Genomic DNA, 18,159 nt, shown 5'->3' on the forward strand with positions numbered 1-18,159 from the left:
TTCCCCGCACGCACGCGCGCCGCACTATAGCACTGGCCCAGGGGGCGCGTCATATACACACACACATAATATATATATGGGTGTGGACGCATATATACAAGATTTAAAAATGTATAAAAGGCTTGTCCATTAAATAAAGTGCGCCAGACTGACTGTAGAATGGGAATAGGGTATTTCTTGCCCATGTGGCACTCTGTTAATGGGTACTAGGTCTGTGACTAGGGAGTCATTCAGTGCACCAAGTTTACAAACGACATGTATTGGAAAATGTAGCAGTGACAAGTCAGATGGAAAAGAAAAGTGTATTTCATCATGTCCAGAAAACTGCACAAAATTTATCTCAGTGTTCAGAATTTTGATACATTTTGCTACATTTGAACCCCTTTTACCAGCTCATAAATTCCTGCACCTTTGCTCACTCTTGATGAATCTCCCCCTGTGCGTCTATCGAGACCGACACAGCTTCGTACTGCAGAACTTTCCTGATACTTAAAAGCAGCCAGGGAATAATATTATGGAATAATTGTAGAAGTCATTGCTGGAAACAAATATTAAAGAGAAGTTTTTTTCTTGGGTCGTCCATCTCGTTCTTGTTGTTGTACATCGCCTGTGACATTTCTTCAAGTCTTTAGGTCTTGCAAGGTATTCATTGGGCTCACTACAAAATTCTGGATATTTCATCACCAGTAATACAAAAAGACTAATGTGCTACCTGATAACCAATATGGATTATGGGCAAATTCGCTACTGGACATAACTAAAAGAACATAGACACCTTTGGAGTCAACTTATTTACATATTTACATGTATTTTGGGCTAAATATAATTGTTGCAATTGGATTTTATTACAAAATTTGCACCGTTTGGTTCTTACAGTCTCTTGTTTCCCACAGTATGAGTTTACTGAGGATCCGTTCGTGAGCTTGTTCGGCAAAGTTTGCTATTCTCTGTCTTTTTCTGAATTTCTCTGTGCCGATTTAAAGTCACAGACCACATCAAAGTTGGGCTGAACTTTGATGTGATCATAAATCAGCCAAGACTCAGAAAAATAGTAGAGAAGGACGAGCTGCGGTACATGAGAAGCCAAAATAATTCTTTGTTCCAACGCGTTTCAGTACAGAGTAATACTTGTCTTTTTTTACCTTGAGAAAAACACCAGTCCAGTGCCGAAACGCGTTGGGAACCATTTTGGAAAACAAAAGGCTTCTTATTTACTACAGCTCGTTCAACGTAATATCATCCTCCTCCACTATTAATCATCTGAAAGAAGTGTTTCTCCTCCAGTCACTGGACCGCAGCAGCAGTTACACAGTTGCCTTCACACAACACCGTCTGGTGAGCGCATACTCATGTCTTTTCCTTTCCTTACCAGGCGATACTTGCTCTATGTGTGCGCTTTTGTCGCCCCAAACAGTTTTTCAAAACTCAGAAAAAGACATACAAAAGATATACAAGCTCCTAGTGAGAATGAGCTCACTGATGGATTCTTAGTTAACTCGTTCTCAATTAAGAGGCAAACGGAGCAAAATTTTTAATGAAACCCAATTGCAAAAATTACTTTTAGACCAAAGAACATGCATTTAAGTGGAAACAAAATATACTGCCCCTGAAGTTGTTTACATCCTTTAATTCAATGTATCAATGGTACTGAGTAAATAATGTCACTCACCCCTTCACCAGCTCCACGGCAATAAAGTCCGGCCCCTGACCTCCATTGTAAAGTAAGAGCCCATCCGGATGCCGGCCACGAAACATGAAGAGAAGATGCATGGAGGCATATGCCTGTAGTCGAGGTAGGGCAAGGTACGCCGGTCCTGACCGAAAGACTACAGGATCAGCTAGCAGTGGACGCAGACCCCCAGCACGAGCGTTCAGTTCACAGCGTCTGCCCAATTCACCGTCCTGACATAAGTCAAGATAAGGGGCGCCATTGTAACGAAGAGCCGTTAAGTGACCCAAGAAATTTGAAGGTAGGACCGAAAGGAAACGGCGTTCGGTCATTATGCCCGTTTCCAGATGGTGAAGCTCTAATCGTGTATGGTCACCAGCCATGTGTCCTGCAGCAGCAAGAAGCACACAATTAATAGTGTATATGTGAAATAATACATACATGGAAGATAAAACACATAATTACAACTTATGCATAACACATACGTCTATAAAAAGGGAAGCACATTGGTATTCATGAAAATAGAACGACTCGGTGAAGCTCCATCGTCTTATAGACAAGCTCGAATTATTAAATAAATGGAGCACAAAGTATCGTAAAAGTAAGATTTTCCTTGGTTACTTGGTAACGATGATTACATGCCTATAACGGTATGGTTCAGTGGTTACTAGAGGGCAATGTAGTAATTATCGCGAGTCTGTAGAATGCATATGGGAGCCATGCTATAATGTCCTAATTATCCTGTATTATGGAGGAATTATGAGAATACTAGAGGTTAGGTCAATAACTGGAAGACATGATTCTCACAATGGTAATAGCTGTCAAGAACGGACTTGTCACCCCTGTGGCTCCTATTACAGGACGGCGCTGGTATCAGTGAGCTCCGCACCACCGGCCGCTCTGTCATATGTGAGTAAAGGCAGACGGCATGATGTGGGGGTGGGGTGGCGGGTGTTTTTCACTGGGGGCAATGAAGACGAATGTTATACACGGGGTGTGAGTGGTCGGATGATATATACTGGGGCAATGGGACTAAATGAAAATCCTGAATTAATTCAGATTGTGTGCCGATCATTTTGTCCATATAATTTGTCTATCCATCTGTGTAGCAAATTAATCCAGAGATGAATTCATAGTTTGCTGTGTTTGCCATGATGATCGATGGGGATTCAACCTCTGGGACCCTCATACTTCAAGAGAACAAAGGACCCATGACTGCAGCTTTTCTCCACTAGTGGAGATCCTGTCCATCACCTGTGCAGGGAACTCCAGCACAGCTCCATTCAGGAGGACGGAGATCATTCTCTATAATCCGGTGCACAGGAGCACTGCAATGCAGAGAATAACTGTGATGGAGCAGCACAACTCATTGGTAATTTTCCCAGCCTTTGGTCTCCCACTGATTAGAGAATTGCATCATATCCAAGTGATATGCTATTACTTCTTATGGTGAAAAAACACAATTAAAGGCATCTAAAATGGGAGTTTAACCCAATATGTGTATATTGTAGTAAGTCCTGCTAGTATATATGAAAAGACTGCTGATGGCTAGATCGAAACCTTACTAGTAGAGATGATCGAATCAATTTATAAAAAAAATTTAAATTTGCCATGAATTTTACTAAAAATTTGCATTCACAAGAATAGGAATTTTTTAATATTCGACTTGCTCAAATACAGCAAAATGTCAACCTCCATTTTGCTGGATTTTTTTCTCTTAAGGGCTGGGAAAGGGTTACAAAGTAATAAAAATGATTATACGAACTGATCTTGGTCTCACCCATCACCTGTTCTGCCATCTGGTCTTTGGATCTTCTGGGCTCCGGTCATGTGGGACCAGCTAAGTGCTAGAAGATCTGAAGAACAGAAGATGCAAAGTCCAGAAGATCCAAAGTGAAGACTGGGTAAGGAGCTGTGGTGACAAGACAAGTGAGAGAAGGGCCTAGTATAGGGGAGTATAATCTTATTTTTGGGATTAACCAACAAAGTGTCTACAAAAAGCCTTCATGGATGAAAACCTCATACTAACAGATTACCCAAAGGGTAAATGGACCCAATTTAAGGGATTTATTACTAAAACTTGACTTTTATTCAGATTAAATATAAGTGGTCTAAACTATTCTTAAAACCACTTTGAGTGGTATAGCTCTATAATGAATTCTAATAGTTTCCTCTATCTAATAGAATTATCTTTGCGGCTATTATTCTCCTAATTGAATTGATGGCTGGAGTCCACCAGATAATGTAGCCTTATAGGGAAGTATATAGTGGTAACTTGTTAGATGCAAAACAACAAAAGCTAATTAAGATAGGTTCATAGCCTCCCTGACATATTTAGCCTGAACAGGCTTCATCAGGGAGTTGAGGCTAGAATCAGACTCCCTGATGAAGCCTGTTCATGCGAAACATGTCGGGGAGGCTAGCAGAATTCATTATAAAGCAATGCTAGTCAAGGGTTTTTAATAATACTTTAGATCATTTATATTTAATTAATCTGAATAAAAGTCAAGTTTTAATTACAAATCCCTTAAATTGGGTCCATTTACCCTTTGGGTAATCTGTTAGTAAGAGAATCTTATTTTTGAACCCCCTTCACTCCCACCCATTTATTATACTATAGGATCTGAACATAATAAAATATTTTTTCAGGCACTTAATATTTGGTTCAAATCTCCATTTTCAACCGATGCAGACTAATCAAACCCAAAATATTTAAAAAAAAAAAAATTCACTCTTCTTTACTCACCTGTACGAGGCCTGCCATTTCTTGCATAGTGCATTTAATTTAGCTTAAAATACAGACAGCAATAAAATCATTCCAATTCAACAGATGAAGACTAAATCAGAAAAACGATAACTCAAAAAGCGACGCACAAAAAACATTTCCACCTACCTTCTACAGTGACATTGTCCACACTGAGCTGAAGGTATTTCCCTCTGCGGAGTACTCGTACCGTGTGCCATTCGTTGTCATTTAGCTTTTGGCCAGCAAACAAAGTCTCTGGGCCCTTACCTGAAAGGAGCAGGGACGCAGTGTAAAGCTGTGCATTACCGTTTTCTCAAACACATACCTAAATCTCGGCATGATGGAAGCTGCGACACATAGATGTGTAGAATCAAATTTACGAAAAGCAGCAGAAAAATAGCTCCTAACATGTTGCCCTAGTACAAAATTATCTAAAGGTGGAAGAGGCTCAGTTTTACCTATAAAATATTATATTTTTTGCTTATAAAATACTTGGACCTTTTCTTTCTATCTGCTGCTGATTTGATGCAATTGAGGGAACAGAACTTAGATGGAAAGTAATCACCTGAATCATCTTTTTTGGATTAAAACTGGCTGGTGAAACATTCTTTTTTTTCTAATTTTTTATTCCATTTTCCCAACATGATTATAGAGGCAGATATCTTGCCATTTTGCAGAAAACAATAGACTTGAGACTTTACTAAGCATGCTCTGTGATCTATGCAGAGGTCATTATGCAGGGAGGGGGTAGGAGGTGATTGTGAACTGTGATAATAACCTAATGTAATAGTGTGATGCTGTGTTACCTTACCTAACTATAATCCTATATTCTGTGATGATAATCAATTGACTGCTGAAAACTGATCTCTACAGGACATGAAGATTTAACCTAGTACTAGACTTTGCAGCCAGAGTGAAAACTGCAAGATTTTATATTATTTAAATTATAAATAGTGATATAGAAAAAAGCTAAAAAGTGTTTAAAGGGGTTTTCCCACAAACAAAAGTACATTTTAATTAACAGGTCGTGGAATTAAGGTAAGATCCACAATTGGATGTGGTAGAAAAAAATGTTCCTGTGCAGAGATATTCTTATAAATGTGCCCCTGGTATGTAAGGTTTTATTTGCTGTGTAAGACCATGCAAAGCTGCTCCAGTTCATAGTCGGGGTATGCCACAGATCTTGGCCAGAGGAGGAAGCATAAGTCACTTATGATAAGTGAATATACAGATGTCACAGTAGGGGCTGGTTGCTGCTTTTTTTCTGAGGCACATTTCCCTGCCTGTTTTATCACAGGAATGGGAGAGACTGATGCGTTTTGAGCCCTCTGAGCTCATCATAAATCATAGTAGGACCTCCAGCGGCCGCTGAGCTTGTATGTGACTGAATTGATAAATCTGTTAGTTAATAACAGGATTCTGTGCACCAGAAACAAATTCAACCAAGTGTGAAAAGGGGGTTATGGCGGCAGAATAGGTGAGTGAAATTATTGTGGAGGACTAGGAAAAAATAAATCCTTTTTTCTAGAAATTGTCCACTGGATTGTCCATGGAGTGTGTCTGATATTCCAATGTAGATAGATACAACTCTACACAGCTAGTGCAAAATATTTATATAGATATGACCCAATGTTCTAATCCTTGACAACCCCTTTTAATATCAGACAATCCTTTTAGTTTTAGATTTCTTGCCTATTGGCTACAGCCTGTCTAATGTTGAATTTGCACTTTAAAGCAGCACTCCAGCCAGAAACAAAACTATTTGTGTGCTTATAGTGCAGCATAGGCTATGGTTTAAAAAATGACATAGAGATTTAATGTATGCCTCATGTACAGTACACCTGTTTTAGTTACTATGCCATTGCAATATCATTTAATGGTTTTCATCTGCATCCTCTGCCTCCTGCTTGTGATAGGTTTCTGCCTATCAGTTCGTTAAAATATAAGGTACAGGTGAGCAGCAAGCTATACTAGAGATTTCTTTAGACATGATTCTCAGATATTGTACACAATTAGTTTAAGTCAGGGGATATTTATATATCTGGAGTTTATAATTCTATAGACTATATCACCGCTCTCTTATATTATGCAGACATTATTTGTTAAGTTGCATGGGAGCATACAGAAAAACAAAGGCAGAACTTCATGGAAAGCATAGGCTTTGGAGAGCTACCAGAGAAATAATATTGTCAAATTCTCATTCTGTCGTTTATAGGAAGTAAGATACAGAACTACTATCCACACAGCAGAGCATGTACTGGACTGGTGGTCAGACTAGAGATCACAAGACACATTTGCCTATAATTCCACAGTTCAAAAAGTATAGATTCAACTGAGCTGGAAACACGCGTTGGGGCAGCGTGGTGGGATAATCTATCCTTCCTCATCATGGGTGAGCAATATACTGTATCTTATACTAGGCAACATGTGTCACTTTATGTCATGGTCACTTCGATGTTGCATGTTAATTATTTTTTTATAAGGACTGTACATGTGATTTATGCTGGTAGTTGCTATGTGAATGTTTGGATATTGATGCTATCCCTACCATTTCCTCCTTTATACACCTGTATGTACATAAGAGGCAGTAATATTTATAAATAAAATATAAATATATGTTATTTTATTTACGTCATTGGTGGTTTGTGGCTACTCCATCTGTTTTTTTCTTTTTTGGGGTTTCATGAAGTTATAGGATTTTTTCACCATGTATTAAAATATGGTTCCTTATAATTAAATAGAGGGGACTCTGTACTTTTGTTCCCAACCTGGATATGTAACATGGGTCTTATGAATATCTGTATAGTGACACCTAGGATATTGCTGGTATGTGAGCTATGTATGTGAGCAATGTATGTGAAAAAAATTGCTGGAGTGCTACTTTAAGTGTGAGGTTCTCCATTTCTATTCGTCAGTTTTGTGCATTAGAAGTTATAGTTATTTCATTTTAATTGTTATGCAGCGCACTGTGACATGTTGCTGTTGTTGGCTTTCCACAGAATATGAAAAATATATAAAATAAAATATTAAAATAAAGGTTAGAACAGTATTGTGTTGTTGATTTGGTGATATTTGGAATTGCTAGCTAAACGGAATCCATGGATCAACAATAAACTGAAAAGCATTGAAATATTAGAAAAAAACAAAAACAAAGAAAGCACAAAGAAATCACAGTCGTAAAAACTATTCCAAACGGAATACAAAAGACTAATAACAATTAAGTGTCATAAAGAGAGAATTCTGAGGATAGAGTAAGTAACAGAAAGAAACAGAAAGAATGCAAGAGAAGAAAAAGAAGAGAAGACAGGAAAGAGGGTGAGTAGCAGAACAGGTTTGTTAGAAAGCATAGTCAGAGCAAAGGTACAGCGTGAGACTTACTGGGCCCGCATACTATCCGTAAACAGTCTGAGGGGAAGAGAAAGAGACAGCCTGGGTTATCCTTCAGATCTTTCTGCAGACAGAACAATTCAGCACCCACATATTCCGGGGACGTACATGTGTCTCAGGGGCCATTTCATAACTGACACTACAGTATACTAATCAAGTTAAAATTTGGGTAAAATTTGTATTTGTTTAGGTAAGATACTAAGTCAACTAAAGGCTTTATTTTTTACATATCGATATTAGGTAAAATTATATTTCTGAGTTCCTCTACAAATATTAGGAAATCTAACTGTGTCATTTATGCTATGATAAACTCACTTGGCCTCAAACAGATACTAACAAAAAAAGTGGAGTAGTTAGCAAAACAATTTTTCAAAAATTTTGGTAAAATTTTTAAAGTTGAAACGGAAATTAAAAACCTTAATCTGGTCATTTGTTCTGCAAGCCCTTCCCTTTTTCACTAGCACCAGGACTTGAGGAGTAGACAGTTTTCTATCATGCAAAATCCTGTTTGCAAGAACCTATTCCCATATTTACATTTCACATATTTGCCCTTTATGAAATGGCCACCTTGCAAACTACAGCCAGCAGCAGACAAGAAAGAGGGTGGTCCCGAGGTATTTGCCCTCTAAGCTCATACATCAAGGCTGAAAGGTCATTTCAGAACATATTACGCTCTGGTCATTAACCAATCTACCACTGAACTTAGAGGTGGGACCTATGCTCCCCCTATTCGGTCTCCTTCAGAAACAACCCAATCTGCCTCCTTTACAGAAGAGAAGGAATTGATCTGGGGCTGATGGCTGTGGTCACCACATGTCGTCAACCGCGACGGAAAAGGGGACATGGACAAAAAAGAGGCAGAACCAGACCCCACTTACATTTCTTTTCTGAAGTAAGTAGAACGTGAAGAATATGAATGATTTGAAGATGAGAATATGATCTATTGTAATATTAGTAAATAAATTGAAATAACATCTACATGATGGACAAAGCTTTCCAATTACAACAGGTTAGCAAGAGAAGTTGTTAAAACTTTTGAAAAGTTGTGAAAACTGTTGAGAAGGTCTGTAGACCTTAAAAAGTTTTTTGAGACTTAGTGCCCACAGGTTCCTACACCCTCTGTGATCCTCAAAGGTTTCTCTTAGAGTCAATCACCTATGCTATAGCTGCACAACCACAAGGGCATCATTAAAAATCCTCTGCACTAAAGAGGGTCCCTAATATTAACAAGAGGATTTATTAAAGTCACAAATGACGGCACATTCCATGTGCTCAATAGTTTGCGACTTTTATTTTTCTACCAACGCCTGAAATATTTCTATATTTTATTTCTGATATGCCCATGGGTAGGGATGAACGGGTTCTGGTACCCGATCCGAACTTTATTCCAAAGTTCGGTTCGGGTACCAGAACTGTACCCAAACTTGAACCAGAACCCGAACCGCATTGAAAACAATGGGGACCTGTTCTCTCTCTCTGCAATAGACTTCACCTGGAACTCCAAACATTGCAATGGACTTCCGGGAGAAGTCCGTGTTCGGAGTTTAGCATCGGACACTAACTGTTCGGTACGAACCCTGAACTTTTAAGCGGTCTCTACCCATGGGCTGTCATAGATTTGACTTTCTAAACAGACAACCAGAATTGAGCCTCTTAATAAATTAACTCCATGTTACTCATGCTAGCTTGATATTTAGGGGTACATTTATCTCAAGAGGAATTTTTTAAAGTCAGTTTTGCTGGAGGTTGCTTTGCCTTTATATATGCCCAAATTTGCAGTGTTTAATAAATTTGGTGCATCTGTGGAGATAAAATCATCTCTACACAGAAATGTTATTTTTCCATTTTTGTGCCATTTTCCCTACTGGAGTGAGAATTGAAACTTTTATGCAACTTTTCTGGCTTAGACCCATTTGCCTACTTGCGTCACCTACTTTCTCATCAACTTCTAAAAAGTGTCAAGTGTGGTGTAAAGTCACAATTTTCTGTGCTAAAACAAAAATTATTACTTTTTAATGCCACAATTTCAAAATTGTAAATAAGTTTACCCCCCCCCCCCTAAAGACTGAAAAATTAGATACCAATATTAATACATTTCCCCTTAAGGGTATGGTAACACAGTTTTTTTTTAAAGTGGATTTTCAAAGTGAAAAATCCAAATCTAAAAATCACGTAAAGCTAAGTTTCTAAGGTACAAAATCCCACAGCATTTTTACAGTGCCAGCAAAGTACATGAGATTTTAAAAAATCTCGAGCACGTGCTGCAAAACATATCTGCAGCGCAAACCGATAGGAGCTGTGGGTTTTAGATCTGCAGTATATTAATTTATTTCATTTATGCTGTGGATGTAGGTATGATTTTCACACACTGTGCGCTGCGGGGATTCGCCAGTTATACATACTACCGGCCTCACTTCCATACACTTGTATGGAGTGAGGCCATCCCTCTATTTGGTCTCTCCCACTGGATGGCCGTGTCACTAGATGGGGCGAGGTCTCACTCAATACAAGTGTATGGAGCTAGGTAACGCCCACTGGCCGGGGGTATATATAACTCATACGTACCCTCTGGTCCCAGGTCAGAAACCGGCAAATTCCCGCAGCGCACAGTGCGTGCTCTGAGGATATATTCATAAGTCTGCAGTCACACAGAGTGACTGCAGACTTATCAATTTGGACCAGACAACCCCTTGAAAAAAGAGGTTATGTGCACATACCCTCAAGGTTTTTCAAGGACGTTTTGGAGCAGAAGCTTTCCAAATCTTCCTTTACGTCTCAAAACTCCTCAAAAACTGAGTTTCCGCTGAATGGGTATGAGCACACGGAGTTTTCCGGAGTGGACATTAAGCAGATATCTTTGTCAGAAGAGCAAAACTCCTGAAAAACTTGGGAGGTTCTGCTCAGTTTCTGCTCTGAAAACTCAACAAAAAGGACTCGCAATTTTATCTCTGTAGCGATTTCGACTTTGGGACTATATTTAGGGAAAAGCAACTCCAGGTGCTCCTACTTTGTCCAGTGCATTCATGGAAGAGGGGATCTCTGTCTGTACATCTAAGCAAAAAAAATCTCTCGAAAGTGAAAATTCATAAGGACTCGCCAAACATGCTTCACATACAAATGTATGAAACATCTCTACATGGATAACACATGATAAAAGAGGTTTGTTCTGGTTGATTTGGTAGAAAAAAAAAGTAACAAATCGTCAATGTAGCAAAGCTAAAATGTTCATTAAACCGTTTCCTTCAAGTCTTTGAAAATCCACCGATAACTGATCTATATCATGAAGAATTGTGCACGATGGCAGCTCTGCTTTATGCCCATCTAATTCAGCAGGGCTTGCATGTATATATAATTTTTGGAAATGAATCACTTGCTTTTGTTACATACAACAGAATATTAATTCTCCGCTTTGTCGACTATCTAATGAATGCTCTGAAAATGAAATAAAAAAAAAGTGAGAAGTGAAGAAGCACAATAGCCGTAATATGAGAATTAATGGGTGATCGTCTATGAAGAGTACAGTGGGGCAGGGCTTTGACGCTCTGAAATGTCCACTCCGTGCCTGACAGACCAGATGTGTCTGAAGGTTTTTCAGCAAAGCAAAACACTGAGAGAATACCAACAGAAGAAGTGAACTAATAAAGCACCTCTCAGCCATGCTTCAACGCATAAAGCATGGCCGAACGGTAATATGGCAAAGGTCACAGAGACAAACAACTATATTTAATGAATTAGTGTCGTTAAAAATGTCTAAAACACAAATCATACAAAGTAATAATATAACTTAAAATACACAAAATTCCCACAGATCAGAGTATATGAAAAGTTTTTTCATTTTTTTTCCACCCTTAAGTGGTCCAAAACTAAAAAAAAAACCTTTTCATCATTAAAAGGATTTACACCGGGCTAAACATTGTTATTTGCCAGACGCAGACTGAAAAGGGCCCCTGTGCTAGAACAGTATGTGGACCCAGTCTCATAATAATGCACAATTTCACCTGTTTTAGAGGTGGAAATGTGCCCCTTTATCTTATAGGCTCCTGAGGTTGCACCAATGATACAGCAGATGACATAAGTATTGAACATGTCACCAGTTTTCTAAGTAAATATATTTCTAAAGGTGCTATTGACATGAAATTCTCACCCTATGTTGGTAACAACCCATCCCATCCACACAGGCAAAGAACTCAAACTATAAATGTCCATAAATTAAAGTTATGTGTAATACTGAGAAATGACACAGGAAAAAAGTATTGAACACTGTTACTGAAATTTATTCAATAGTTCGTAGAAAAGCCTTTGTTGGTGATGAAGCTTCAAGACGCCTCCTGTATGGAGAAACTAGTCGCATGCATTGCTCGGGTGTGAGTTTTGCCCATTCTTCCACACAAACACTTTTCACATCCTGAAGGTTCCGTGAGGTCCTTATATAAACTCTGAGCTTTAGTTCATTCCATAAATTTTCTATTGGATTCAGGTCCAGTGATTGGCTCGGCCATTCTAGCAGCTTTATTTTCTTTCTCTGAAACCAATTGAGATCCTCCTTGGCTGTGTGTTTGGGATCATTGTCTTGCTGGTTTCCTCTTCATCATCCTGGTAGATGGGAGCAGATTTTTATCAAGAATGTCTCGGTACATTTGTCCACTCATCCTTCCTTCATACATGATGGTTGCCAGTGCCGTATGCTGAAAAACAGCTCCACACCATGATGTTCCCACTTCCAAACTTCACTGTTATGGTGTTTAATGGATGATATGCAGTGCTTTTTGGCCTCCAAACAGTGTGTATTATGGCATCCAAAGAGTTAAATTTTGGTCTCATCTCACCAGACTATATCCACCCAGTATTTCACAGGCTTGTCTAAATGGTGTTGAGAAAACTTTAAACGCGCTTGAACATACTTTTTATTCAGCAATGGAGTCTTGTATGGTGACTGTGCATACAGGCCGTGGAGGGTGCGTGCATTACTTATAGTTTTCTTTGAAACAATTGTACCTGCTGATTCCAAGTCTTTCTGTAGCTCTCCACAGGTGGTCCTTGGCTCTTGGACAACTCTTCTGATAATTCTTTTCACTCCTCTGTCTGAAATCTTGCGGGGAGCACCTGGTCATGGCTGGTTTATGGTGAAATTATGTTCTTTCCACTTCCGGATTATGGCCCCAGCACTGCTCACTGGAACCTTCAGTAGTTTAGAAATTCTTCTGTAACCAATGCCATCAGTATGTGTTGCAAAAATAAGGTTGTGAAGGTCTTAAGACAGCTCAATGGTTTTACCCATCATGAGATGTTTCTTGTGTGATACTTTAGTAATCAGACACCTTTTTTAGAGGCCATCAGTTGAACCAGCTGATATTATTTTTCAGTAAGTGGCAGGATTGCCTACTAATTACTGACAGATTTCAGCAGGAGTCATGACTTTCCATGGCCTTTTGCACCTCTCTTTCTTCAGGTGTTCAATACTTTTTCCCTGTATTCTCATCATCACACATAACTTAATTTATGGACATCTATGGTTTCTTTGCCTTGGAAGGAACAGACATCTGCTGAGAATTTCATGTCAATAGGACCTTTATAAATATATTTACTTAGAAAATTAGTGACGTGATCAATACTTATTTCTCTTGCTGTATGGCCACCCCAGCGCCATGCATCATCCATACCATCATGTGGTTAATTGGAGCTAACAGAACTAATACCAGAACGAAAAATAATATATCTGGGCTTGGTTCCAGTGATGAGTTTTTGGTGATTTTTTTATGCTGTGTATTTTCAAAAAAAATGCACGTAACCTATTTTACTTAATGGGTGGAGAAAAACTCACCAAAGACTCATTGTGGGAATGTAGCATCAGTGGAATTGAAAAAAACGAGGTCTAAATGAACAGGAATTATGTGGCACACTGGAAAATTGTTAAAAAAAAAGGTAATGTACGTTTTTGCTAAGACTGTACATGGACACATAGTGGTTTCATTTGGACAGCGCCTCCTCTACTCTTCTGAAGGCCCCGTGGCAATCAGCTGATTGCAGACGATCCAGCAACTAAAACCCGCAACAGTAGATTCTCCATTGACATGCATCTTAAGTAGATGGTCTGCTTCTAAAATTGTCATCGTATAGATGACATGGCAGTTGGTGGAACATTCGCTTAGCTGACAGCTTTACTCATCCATATACATGTTTGTTAGAATGAGAGAGGCCTCAACAGCAGATTATTTGCTCTGAAAACAAAAGGATCAGGCTCTTAAAGGGGTTGCCCCCTACTTTTACATTTGATGACCTATCCTCGGGATACGTCAGAAACATCAGATCGGTGGGGATGCGAAACTAGACACACCCACTGATCATCTGTTCCTGGTGACCTGATGTGATCAGTTGTGGAGCTGCACAGCAAAGCTCCTTCACCTATATAGTGGCCATGGCTGGGTACTGCACATCTGCCCATATTCAAATAAATGTGAGTGGCTCTGCAGTACCCCACTGTGGCCACTATATCGTTGATAGAGATGTGCTGTGCAGCTCCACAACTGATCACAGCTAACCAGGAACAGCTTATCAGTGGGGTTCCTGGGTGTCACACCTCCACCGATCAGATATTGTTGACCTATCTTAAGGCTAGGATCACCCAACTGTATTTTCTTATCCGAGAAAATTGGTCCAATTATGCTAATCCCACTCTGATCAGAGTTTGATCAGAGTGTGATCCGATGTTCTTGAATGTGGAGAAGATGTAAAAAAAAATTCTCAGCCTTCTCCATTCTGTCAATCCCTGAAAATCGGACTGCCCTCAGTGGTCTGATTTTTTTTGACAGACCCAATGATTTGCATGGCTGAGTGCGATCCGATGTATGGATGCAAATCATGCATGCTGCGAGTTTTTCCCTTGTACAGACTCAAGAAAAAATTGGACATGTGCAAGAACCCATAGAAAAACAACCATATTTTCGGTCCAAGTGCGATCCGACAAAACAGTGGATCGCACTCGGACCGAAAATATGGTCGTCTGCATGAGTCCCTAAAATAGTTCATCAATATAAAAGTAATAGACAACCCCTCTAAATTGTAACTGCCCTATCTGTCTCTCTTCTGATATATTCGATCAAAGCAGATCCAGGAGGCCTCCATACATATCAGATGGTCGGCCAATTCAACCGAAATCAGCAAGTTTGGTCTACTTTAATCCAACATGTAACCAAATTCCAGGTCTTTTTTTTTTGGATAACAGGCTAAGCGGTAGCACCACTTATGTTCATTTAGTTAATTGGTCCAGGTTCTAGAATCCTTGGCGGAAACAACCTGCGTCTCTGACAGTCCCGGAAACAAGATGACAATTCTAATCGTGCAACTATGTAAATATTTAGATATCTTCAAGCTAAATGAGGGCTCGTCTCTCAGAAGGTTAATTCAGGAAGAAATAATTATCTTGTGACAATGTTCTTCCACAAAATGAAAGCTCCTCACCCCCTTCTATTATTCTATTCGGCAGAGCTTCATTTTTAAGCTGACAGCGTTTACACACCAATGATCTAGTCTTGAATAGAGATATATGTCTCACGAGATGAAGCTTATAGATGTCTGTTAAATACTCCCTGATGCATGTCAAACTGGCTGAAGTCAAAATAACAAAGCGGAAATATATATACCATGTGAATTATACTGCTAATTAACTATTTCAACTCTGTTGTAAAGTATCAACAGTGCCACAAAGAGCAAATTATCGTAAGAAGAGTCAGACCTTTAGTTGCCTTTAATTTTAAGCTTTATGACAATTTTTTGCTCGGTGCTTCACGTCTGGGTCACCTCACTCTGACTCTGAATTGACAATTCTGCTCCCCATTCATGATTGACAGCAGTGGCTTCACTTGGACCAGCGTGATCTTGACTAGATTCCTTTGTGAGCACTTGTCCACACAGTATCGGGGTACAGGTACACAGAACAGACAACCAAGTCAAGAAGAGAGGTTGTTTTGAGGCAGGGGCATACATACAAATCATGGGGCCCCATAGCAGAAGTTCTAATTGGGCCCCACATATTTGGCGGGGTCACAGAAGAGCAGATCTCACAACTTTGCAGCCTTTACAAAGTAATTTTCCTCCAACTTAAGCTACAGCTTTCCCTTTCATTCCACCCATAACGTAAAGTATGGTGACCTCAACACACTATGGTCCCCCAACTTTGACCCCCACACAGCCCTCCATGCAATATAATGGGCCTATATACAATATAATGGCCCCACACTGTATAATGGCCTGGAATATTCCTCCAAACAGTATAATTACCTCCACACAGTCCTCAGCACAATATGATGGACCCCACATAAATTTTCACACTGTTTAACTGCTTGCATACAGTGCAATGGCCCCCACATAGCCCTCCATAATGTATAAAAACTTCCACATAACTCTCCATATAGTATATATAATAGTATATAGGCCCCACAGTCCACCATACAGTATAAATGTTCAATCCATAGCATTCCATATAGTATAATGCATCCCCCATAGTTCTCCATATAGTATAATGCATTCCCCATAGTACTCCATATAGTATAATGCACTCCCCATAATCCTCCATATAGTATAATGCACTCCCCATAGTACTCCATATAGTATAATGCACTCCCCATAATCCTCCATATAGTATAATGCACTCCCCATAGTCATCCATATAGTATAATGCACTCCCCATAGTTCTCCATATAATGTAATGCACTCCACATAGTCTTCCATATAGTATAATGCACTCCCCATAGTTCTCCATATAGTATAATGCACTCCCCATAGTCCTCCATATTGTAAAATTGCACTCCCCATAGTCCTCCATATAGGATAATGAACACCCCATAATCCTCCTTATAGGATAATGCACACCCCATAGTCCTCCATATAGTATAGTGCACACCCTATAGTCCTCCATATAGTATAATGCACACCCTATAGTCCTCCATATAGTATAATGCACTCCCCATAGTCCTCCATACAGTATACTGCACCCTCCATACAGTATAATGCACCATGCAGTGACATCATTGCGCACGCTGTGCCAAGACTTCGGACGCAGGATGCTAATACAGTTGAAAGTGCAATGAAGGGAGTGGGGCCGGGCCACACTGACTCGCGGACCACATAGCGGACGCATGGCCTGCCGCCATTGGCGGTACACCACTGTTCTGAGGACATGTGCAGGATTTTATCAGAGACAGTGCTGTCTGAGTGAAACCAGTGATGTCTATCATGAAGCAGGAGTCAGATCTGGCTGTACTGACTGATGGTGTGAAGTTGCACCGGGCAATTGGCACATCGAATTGCAAATTGTTCAAATTCACCATGTCTAGTGAATTTTAAAAAAATCAATATTAATTCAAATTGCATCAAAATGATTCTCTGCTCTCTATTATTCACACATTTGACGCCTAAACATGTGATTCGTCTTGATGTAAGCTGTCCTACATGGCAATGTTGTTACTTTACAAGAGAATTTTATGCTAACAGACTCCCTTTAAATAACTGATCTTTGCTGCCGTGTTTTATTACTACACGTAAAATCAATAGTTTGTCTCTGTGACTCTAGCCATTGGCTTAACAAGGTCATGTTCTTCTTGGGAAAAGGGGTTTGGAATAGATACCTAGGTTTACTGTGAGCTTCACTTTTCCTCCATCAAGTTCTAGTCGTAATGTATCTGCAGACTCTTTGGAAGTTGTTGCCAGAAGAAGTCCATAAGCTCTCTGGGACATAAAACGTAAAGAGACGTCCTCTGCTTCGGTATGTGTGACACCGGGTAGCAGGACCTTGAGGTACATGCTGCCATCATAGCTCAGGACTGCTGCTTCTGTAACCAGGAGTGCAAGAAATGGATGAGATAAGGAACGCCAATGATGACCACTCAGTTTCAAGACGTCAGGGAGAAAATGAAAAGGAAACATTGGTTAGGTTGTTGGGTGTCATTACATCCAAAAATAGATAGGCAACTTTTTTTTTTTGGACAGGGTCACAAGATAAGTGATACATTTATGATAGGTGAGGGTCCAAATGCTGGAACCCCCACTGATCACAAGAACAGGGGTCCTAAGTCCCAAGTGAGTGCATGATCACCATTCCATTCACTTCTTTGAATCTATGGAGGCGTAGTCTGCATGTGACCCCACAGTGATGTTCATGCATGCTCACAACTGCTCCATTAACACATTACTTTGGTTCCCCCCATTCTCATTATTCATGGGAGATTCCCAGCATTTGGAGTCCCACTATCTATACATAATTCATGTTACTGGTTCCCTATAACCTATGTAAATACAGAAGATTCATGTTCGGCTCTTTTCACATTGCACTAGGTAGAGCCCAGTCAAAGTTTTCTTTTGG

At 39.7% G+C, this 18,159-nt stretch overlaps 1 protein-coding gene across 18 annotated transcripts in view; it reads right to left on the reverse strand.

Moving 5' to 3' along the window:
• The window catches only part of NRXN2 (neurexin 2), a 961,844-nt gene that overhangs the window by 483,329 nt on the left and 460,356 nt on the right, over positions 1-18,159 (reverse strand). For 12 of the 18 annotated variants that reach the window (XM_073658329.1, XM_073658327.1, XM_073658342.1 and 9 more), the window contains 4 exons: positions 17,426-17,629; positions 7,794-7,820; positions 4,563-4,682; positions 1,670-2,057 (listed from right to left, as the gene is read on the reverse strand). In XM_073658329.1, coding sequence (XP_073514430.1) covers positions 1,670-2,057; positions 4,563-4,682; positions 7,794-7,820; positions 17,426-17,629 — 739 coding nt within the window. The remainder of the gene's footprint in view (positions 1-1,669; positions 2,058-4,562; positions 4,683-7,793; positions 7,821-17,425; positions 17,630-18,159) is intronic. The other 6 variants (XM_073658343.1, XM_073658332.1, XM_073658344.1 and 3 more) reach the window with 1 other exon arrangement.

The sequence above is a fragment of the Phyllobates terribilis genome, unplaced genomic scaffold (assembly GCF_046119375.1).
Source record: "Phyllobates terribilis strain yellow unplaced genomic scaffold, ASM4611937v1 Scaffold_13__5_contigs__length_258822181, whole genome shotgun sequence".
Classification (NCBI taxonomy): Eukaryota; Metazoa; Chordata; class Amphibia; order Anura; family Dendrobatidae; genus Phyllobates; species Phyllobates terribilis.